This window comes from Agelaius tricolor, unplaced genomic scaffold (assembly GCF_023055355.1).
Source record: "Agelaius tricolor isolate 1412-34295 unplaced genomic scaffold, bAgeTri1.0.p SCAF_8, whole genome shotgun sequence".
Lineage (NCBI taxonomy): Eukaryota > Metazoa > Chordata > Aves > Passeriformes > Icteridae > Agelaius > Agelaius tricolor.
Genome location: NW_027269268.1, coordinates 40,691,459 through 40,700,420, shown reverse-complemented (window position 1 = coordinate 40,700,420; position 8,962 = coordinate 40,691,459). Strand labels below are relative to the sequence as shown.

The following is an 8,962-nucleotide window of genomic DNA, read 5'->3' as shown; positions in this document are numbered from 1 at the left end:
GGCAGCAGCCGCAAACAGCAACTCACCGTGTGCGGCTGAGGGTGGGGGACTGGCGGCCCCTGAAGCAGGGGGAGCTTTGCCATCGAGTCCCCCCCTCCCCGGGAGCAGGGGTGAGGGGAGCGGCTCTTCCCCAAGCAGGGACTGCCTTTCCATCACCGTCCCCATCCCCGTCCCCCTCGCGGGGTGCCCGAGTCCCCCGCCCACCCTCCCCCCGCCCGCAGCGCCGCCCGCGATGCGATGCTCGCGGCGGGGAGGCGGCGGCGCGGGCATTTGCATGGGCTGAAGGCAAAGCGGCTTCGCCCGTCTGTTTTATTTTTAGCTGGCAGCTCAGGACAGCGCAGCGCAGCTCCGCTCCGCCGGCGGGGCGGGCGGGGCGGCAGCCGAGGGAGGACCGAGCCGGCCGGGCGGGCGGGCGGACGGGCACCGGCGGAGAGAGGTTACCGCAGGCGAGCTGCAGCCAGCCGGGCTGCGGAGCGCCGCCGCCCCCGGCTCCCGCCCCGGCGGCTGCGAGCAGGGAGAGGCAGGGACAGACAGGCAGCGGCCTCCGGCGTCCCCTCGCTGCGGCCGCGGCTCGCCCCGGGCTGGCGACTCGGTGCCTGGCTTCTCCCCCGCCGCAGCCGCGGCGCGCCGGGGCCCTGCAGATGGCCAGTCCTGGGCTGGAGCTGGGAGAGGTTCAGCCTCCCGCCGAGCCCCCGCAGCCTGAGCTGGCCTTCACCGAGGCTCAGAAATGGATCGAGGTAAGCCCGCGGGATGGCAGGGGTACGGGAGCCTGACCCCATCGGGGACGCCCCGCGGGACAACCCGGTGTCCTTCCCTCCCTCACCACGGTCACTGTCCCCCCGGGACTGTGGGCGTTTTATTCCACGCTGATCTCTATGACGGCCTCCCCGCCGCTCTCCCCAGCTTTCCTCGCTGCGGGGAAAGCAGCCGGGGCCGACAGAGCCGCCGCTCAGCCCCCGCGCAGGGTGCGCGCCTTTGGATGGGCCCCCGCCCCCCTTCCGCCGCTTCCAAACTTAATCTGTTAATCGCATTTCCCCTCCCCGCCCCGGCGCTGGGATGAACGGGACCCCGGCTGTAAACATGAGCCGGGCAGGTGCGCCGAGCGGACGCGGATGCTTCCCCGTCCCCCGGGGCTCCCGCCCCGCCGGGAAGCGCCCGGCCCCGCGCCCCGCCGGCTCCCCGGGCCTCGGGCGGCGGCGGCGGCCGCGCAGGGAGCGCTCCGCAGTGCGCGGAGGGGGGGGGGGCGTCACCTCAGCGAGCCCGGGGACAGCCCTGCTGCCCCTGCTCCCGTCTCTCGGCCGACCAAGGAGAGATATTTAGTCTGGCTGATCAAGCAGGGCAGAAAAAATAGATGTGCTGGCTGTTTGCTCGCGCCGTAAAACGGAAAGATGGGCAGGTGGTGGGTCAAATTTAATAGTTAAATATTTTGGCGTGTGCCAATAGAGACGCTGAAAATAGCTCTCCATCTGATTTCCGGTACAGAACATGTGTGAAGGTGGCATAAACCCAGATACCAGGGTAGCTGCTCCCTTCAGCTGTGGGCTTTGAATTTAATCTGCAGCTTTTAGAAAGCCTCAGTGGATTCTCTTTCCTGAAAGTGACTAGGCAAAAGGTTGTAAAAATCGTTGTGACATTAAGATTGTGTGAAGCCCTGTGAATTTCAGACTGTGATGTTTTAGTCCAGTATCAATTGGAAAAGTAATGCTGTGTCAGTCTTCAGGGAATTGGCCCTGACATGATGTGAATCTGGCTAGTGTAGGACCAGAGGCAGAGGAACCATGATGAATGAGAAAAGAAGGGCTTTTGTGCCAAGGAAAGGTGAGCATGCAGCTTGGAAAAGTGAAGCACACATAGACACCATTTGTCTTGGGAAGATGAATACAGCAGTTTCTCTATAGGCTTCTTTATGACAGAGGACCAAGGGAGAGAGGCACATGACTCCATCATACATATGGCATAAAAATACCTTGTGACCGTGAGTCCTGCTGACTGGCAATGAAGCCAAGAACTCAATGGTGAAGCAGCTCTCTGTAGATAACAAAGCTGTCATCATCCACTTCAGGCACGATAATAATTAAGAAACTCTAAGTCTTCCTGTATTAGAACAGAACCTTGTGGGTCAGGCAGAAACTTCCCTCTTGGGCAGTTTATTCCACAGTTCACTGTGGCAGGAGGTCTCATGCCTGTTTATTGTGCTGCACAGGCCCTGGTGAGCAGAACAGGAGAGCTCTTTAAGTTCTTTTCTTCCATGCAAGTCTAAGAGTTCAATGTGTACAGGGGAAATCGTTGATAACTTCTTGTGTGCTTCCTCCAAATTTTAAAGCATCATCTACTTGATGCCTGAGTGACAGAACTAATGTACTGTTAATTTTGCAACTGTCCCCTTGGCTGGGGGGAATGTGTCAGGAGCCTGGAGCATTGCCACAGCTGTGGTGTGAGAGGGAAGCATCTGCCTCTCCAGCAATGCCCAGAGTTGATGCTCCCACTAAGAGAAAGAAGGAAGAATCTGCCAGTGAAGCAAATGTGGCTTAATTTGCCTAACACACCGTATTTTCTTTTAATCCCACTTTGGCTTAAGCTCTGGAGTATGAGGGTTATTACCTCTTCCAAAAATCTGGTCAGCACTTACCCTTCTAAATCTGGATGGTTTCAACTGATTGAATTATGCAGAACTTGATATGCTAGTGCAAAGTTATTGAAAAGCAATGTCAGTCTTAAAAAGAAATAAAATAAAAAACATAGGAAATTATAAGGTATCAACATTCAGTGTGCCAAGCCCTATCAGTTTGCGTGAAAAGCAGAAATGGGGGTCATGCTGTGTCTGGCTACTAAGTCCATCTGCTTCACCTGGCTCTGTACTTGTCTCTCACCAGTTTATTCTCTGGCCTAGAGATGCTAGGAAATGTCCAGTGTGTTGCGTTTTCCAACTCCCCTCTGACCATGTAAAATTACATCTCTCTCAAATGAAAAAAATTATAAAGTTATAATTGCAAGGAGAGCTATTGAACCTGTAGTATGGAGCAGACAAGCTAGTAAGAATGTTAGTGGTGTAAGACAGCTTAAAATCTGTCTTAGGCTGTAAAATAGTGCCATGCAAGGAAATGAAAGTAGAAATGGACAGACTGAAAACTCTCTCAGCTTACTGTGCATTTTTATTTCTAACAATTAAGTTGTGTGACTTGATTCTCATCTGGTTTAAATCCTTGTGTGAGGGCTGTCACTATTGTTGTAGGGCTGCAGAAATCCACTCCATGGTCTGCAGTACATTTCTCCTGTGGTGGGACTGGAAAAAGAGGCTTCTCCTCTTCTTGCAGATGGGCAGCCAAGACATTAAGTTATGAGTGTTTAGATCTGCAAGGATCAAGGAACTTCCATCCACTGCTCCAGAGGTCTTAGGGGTCTTGTTTTTACTCCTTGGATCTGTCACCTTTCACCAGAGATGGTCTTCTGGGTGCCACAAGCCTTCCTTTTTCTCTGCCAGCATTACTTTAATCTGCATGCTGCAGTGTAGGGTGGTCTAAATTACACTGAAGTTTTGGTGGATACCTTTGGGTAGAAAACCAGAGTTCAGGCTTGCTTAATTTTACATAAATATCAACTGTGCATCCCTCTTGTATCAGCAAACTAGTCTATTATTTTAGTTTAGCTCGGCATGTACTACTTAAGTGAAGAATGCCCTCCTAATGATAAAATGCACCTTATTAGTAGCACTCAGAGGAATTAAAATAAAGGCACTGAATGAAAAATCCTGTGAGAGAGCTACATCAGTCTGCATTATTAAAGGTGTGGTATCTCATTTCAATTAATGTGTCTCAGTTTCACTGAAAGAATATATCAACCTTGTAAAGCCTAGTGGCATACTATAGCAAAATAACAAATCTAATTTAATCTAATGGCCTGTAATCTTAAAATATCAAGGTTCTGTGTGTGTGTGTTTAATCTGGAATAGCTGGTGGTTGAAAGAACATCTGTACAAACAGAGTTATTCTTGCTGTAAAGACTCATAGGAGAATAATACGGTAATAAAGTCACATTTAATACGGGTGTAACTCCTAAGGGTATTGTTATCTCCTCATCGTGCCTCCTAGCCTTGCCTCATTAATATGCTCTCTCCTCACTGCTGAGACTTGGTTCAATTAGGGATGGTTTTTCCATAGATTTGTATTCCTTAGAAAGTTTGCTAGCTGATAAGAAGACTTCCTTCATAGTTGTATGGCAATAATAAACAGGTTGTGTTTTTCTGTCCATTGTGACCAGTGCTTGACTTAATCATTCCCTCCAGATGTGTGTAAGCTAACCCCATCAATAATCTGCTGCTTTTTCCCTATATACATTCCCCATGAGAATTCTTGTGTTATGGAGAAATTTGCCAGCCAGATAATTTTGTTGGGTGTTTTGTGTCTTCTTTTTGCCTTCTAGCAAAAAACACCTCTTAGATTTTGGTATTTAAGGTGGTGTTTTAAATTGGTAACAGTGGTGCTGCTTCTAGGAGAGGCTGTAGGACCATGTGCATTCCCTAGTGCCTCTGGATGTGCCAAAACATACAGAAAAATAGGCAGGCCCCTCTTGCACTATCTTCTCTATGGAAGAGTACAAGAGGCATAAATTCGGGGAAGTGACTCAGGAAAATAAACTTCATGTGATTTGCTTAAGCCGGGAGTCTAGAAACAAGGTTTCTATAGGGGTTCTCTCTCAGCCAGAGAGGAGGTTCCCACTGCAAAAATGTAACTTAAAAGGAGTTGAAGGTAATTCATTGAGCAAAATCCTTCCTGATGGTGAAGGACTTGTTTGGAGTATCTGCAGCGGTGTCCTGGAATTTGAGTAATACACAAGTTTGTTTATATGGTCTTCAGAATGCAGTATGGCCTTTGAGGAACATCAGAGATAAAGCTCTTTTGGTGAAATGTATTGGGGAAGCTGACTGATTCACTGAGTGTACGAGCAACCTGTGTCCTGCAGGAGTGTTTCTATTTCCAAACACGTGTACACATCTACTCTTCTGTGAAGCTGATCCTAAGATCCTTGGATAGGGACACCAGTTCCTTTGGCCATTGACACAGTTCCTAGAACGTTGGTACCTGTAGTCAAACGGAGGCCTTTGGGTGCCCCTACAGTCATGCCATTATTTGGATAGGAATTCATTAAATCCAGCAGATATCTTCTCTAGCAAGCATTTCCAGAGACTTCAGTTGAACTACTTTATGAGAGTATTTAAATACTACCATTTAAGCACAGAATGTTGCACCAAGCTCTAAAAAGGAATGGTTTTATTAATCAAATATTGTAGAATAGTTATTGAATGAGCCTCCAAGCAGTGTTTGCAGGTCAAATTTCTTAGCCTTAACCTTTCTTTCTTTTGAGCTCTTATTCTTCTGCTGGAAGAGTGTCTTACCTATATACTTTATGTAATGTATTGGGAATTAATTTATTAACATGAGCAAGTGTATTCTCAGACTAGAAGAAATGTATGCAAATGTGTTAGACAAGTAGCCTGATATGTGGACAAGCTGAAGTATAGGCCAGAAGAATCCTTCCCATGGTGCTTGTAAGGTAACCATCCAAATCAAAAGGTGTGTGGCTGATATCAGGCCCTAGATGTATGTGAATGCAGGACAGCTTTGCTGTGATTACAGTGACTGGACTTGGAGAGGAATTCTTCACTGCTATCTCTGCATCTCCTCCTGGGCAGCGTTTAGGGACTGCAGGCAAGACAGATGGGATGCTCTTCATTCTGGCTCAGTTAGTAATTTGGTGGAATGACAACTAAATTGATTTAATTGGGGTGGTAGAACCCACCCAAACTCTCTGACCCTGTCAGACTACCACCTTCTAGAAATTTTTTCCTCTCCAGTTGCCTGGCAGCCGACCTCCAGTGCTGTACACATGAACCCAGTTCCCTTGTCATGAGATCTGTTTAAGCCATGTTACAAGTAGCGCTTGGCACAGGGGTGAAAATAATCAGAACAACAATACTAGTGTTGAAGGGATAATGTCAGGAAAAGCAGGACTGAACTCTTAATAGTCTCAAACCTGAATTAATTTCTACTTTCAGTACTGAAATTTTAAAATAGGTAAAAGATCTGACCTTACCTAAACAGTCTGGGATGCCGTTATGCAGTTGGTGGTGGAGACCAGTTAGCACAGTTCTATCATGTCACTGGGCTTGTTCTGCTGGTAGTTACATTTTTTAAAATTATTTTTTTACAGGCAAACTTTGCTGTTCTAGAACGGAAGGTAAAATCTTTTCAAGTATGGAGTTTAAATAGTAGGTTGATACAGCAGAATTTTCTAGCTTCTAAAATGTTTTGGCTTATCAGGTTATAAAAACTGCATTATCTTTTGTTTGGAAAATCTATCAGTCTAGCAGCTTTTCACCCATGGATGAAAAATTCTGTGCATTCTTTTTCTGCAAACATTCCAAGAAGAACAATTTTCTAATGAAAAAGACATTTATGGGGTGAAAGTGTCACTTAAAAGGACAGCTGCATGGGGGAAGGTATGAACATTTTGATGTGCCTGCCATGAAGATCTAAGCTTTCCCTCCTTCTCCTTCTCCTTCTCCTTCTCCTTCTCCTTCTCCTTCTCCTTCTCCTTCTCCTTCTCCTTCTCCTTCTCCTTTCAATGTTATCACTTAAAGAAGGAAGTCTTGCCTCACTTGGGCCCTTGGATCACAATGAGTACAACAGATTCCATGGCACCAGGGACATGACATTAAAATTGCTGAAACTTCTCCCAGCTATGTTAACCACTGCTGTGGGTGAAAGGTCTGTGTCCTTGAGACAGAATGTGAAGAACAGTAATGTACCACAGCTTACAATCAACAGCAAAAGTGCAATTCCTGTACCTGGGACAGGGTGGGGGCTGACTGCTGGGGCAGCAGCTCTGATGGAAAGGACTGGGGGAACCTGTGGGAAAACAGGCTGGGTACAAGCCTGTGGTGTTCTGGCAGAAGAAGAGGCTATTCCTTCATGGAGCTGGTAGTGATGGAAGTGGTTGTTTGCTCCTGTTTGGCACTTTCTAGGCCCCTCTTGGAATACTGCTTCCAGTTTTGGAGCCCAGAGTGTGGGAGAGACATTGGTAAGCTGGAGGAAATGGAGCAGGGAGCCCCCAGACTGGATTGAGCTGGAATACTTGTCATGAGAGAGAGGGTGGTGGAGCTGGGCTTCTTCAGGAGAGGTAGTTTTGTGTGGACTTGGAAGCAGCAGCCCTGTACCTGTGAGAAGGTTTTTGAGAAGACAGATTCAGGCACTTCATTGAGGTATGTGACAGGAAAACGAGATACTTGTCATAAATTAAAATAGGAAAGGTTGTGGCATTGATATAGGAAAAAGTTTCTTCACCATGAGCCAGCTGAACGTGGGTGCAGTTTGACCAGAGGTGCTGGGAGAACACCATCCCTGGAATGTTTCATTCCTGTCTGGACAAAGCTGGGAATGGCCTGGTCAGACCCAAGAGCTGCACTTGCATATAGCAGGAGGTTGGACTAGAGGCCTCCTGGTGCCCCTCCCAACCTGGTTATTCTGTGCATCTATGGCTCCTTGACAGTGGGTGGGTAAGCATCACTTAATTTTATTCTTAATGCTACTTTATAGGCCATTTGTGTTATTGTAGTGAAGAGCCTGTTTATATAACCAAGATCCTTCTTTATACAAAAGTAAAAGTCCTATGGCTTATGGCAGGCATCTTCAGGGTATGCTACTGAGTTTTCTTTGTAGAAACTTATCAAGGCAGTGTGAAATATGCTTGACTTCTAATCTAACTATTTTTGCTAAACCTGTTTTATTACAGGAAACTGTAAAAATTACTAGTTTCATTGGCTTGGCTTGGCTTGAATTTTTTGGTTATTATTTAATTCATTGTGCACTGCTATTATTGACCATTAAAGAATTTAAATTTCCCTTCCTTTCCAGATCTTGAGAAGATGACATGCAGGCTTAATTCTTGAGAATTTAGATGCTAAATCCTTAAGAAGCTTTTTGTTTGTGGTATTAGTTGTTTACAAGAATCCTTTACCTTGATAGTCACTCTGCTCAGTTCCAGTATAGCCTGCTACTGTTAACTAGTGTTTTTCTTTAATTGTGTGCATATATGATGAATACTGCCAGCAATCCTTACCCTAGAAAAATGTCTAGATTAACAACAGGGTTAATAGTAAAGCTTGCATCTGATGTTAAAATTGACTTGAAGTAGTCTTGTGAATTCTTGATTGATGAGGAGAAGAAAATCCTCTTCATTTGCTCTTTTGAAGAGAAACCCTATTTTGCTGGTTTCAGCTGTTCAGAGGTCTCATGCCTAGTACCAAAGACGGCTTGATTTTGAAATCAATCTTGACAAGCTAAGATTATGAAAAATAATACTGCTATGGCTTCTTGGCTTTGGCATCATTGTCAGTGATTCACAGAGCACTTCACAGGCTAAGGAGCAGCATGGTGGAGGCAGGGGAAACAATTCTTTAATTCTGCTCTGAATGGATGGATGAGTAAGGTAAGAGAGAAATGCTCTTCATTAATTTCTTCTTCACAGAGTGTTCTGCATGTTCCCTGGTTCATGATGGAAATAAGACAGGGATTTTTGCAATGTGTGATCTGATCCCACTGTGAGTTTCAGAAAGAACATCAAAGGAAAAGTTCTCTGTGATGGCTTTTTCCTTATGCTGTTCCAACATCCAAATTCTCTCTACCTCCATCTGACTTTTCCACAGTCTTCAGATGAATCCCAGCCCTTCAGTTATCTAAAGTGGCTGCATATACTCTATGTAATGCACAAAACCCAGGAGACCTCATCCTGATACTGTAAATACATTCCTTCTGGTTTCCTTTCCTCTTGGTGTTGGTAGATCTCTGCAGAGTGCTGCAGTCAGGAGCAATCAAATGTCTGGGTGGATTACGGTATCATTTAATAAATAAATTAAGCTGTTACCTGCAGTTCCTCAGACATACATTGCTGTGTCTCAGGTTGTTTT

The 8,962-nt window shown here is 46.2% G+C and overlaps 1 protein-coding gene across 1 annotated transcript in view; it reads left to right on the top strand.

Annotated features, from left to right (window-relative positions):
• The first annotated feature begins 218 nt into the window (after positions 1–218).
• Positions 219–8,962, top strand: part of LIMCH1 (LIM and calponin homology domains 1) — a 188,776-nt gene continuing 180,032 nt past the window's right edge. The window contains exon 1 of the mRNA XM_071432482.1: positions 219–737. Within this exon, the coding sequence (XP_071288583.1) occupies positions 642–737 (96 nt within the window). The 5' untranslated portion in view covers positions 219–641. The remainder of the gene's footprint in view (positions 738–8,962) is intronic.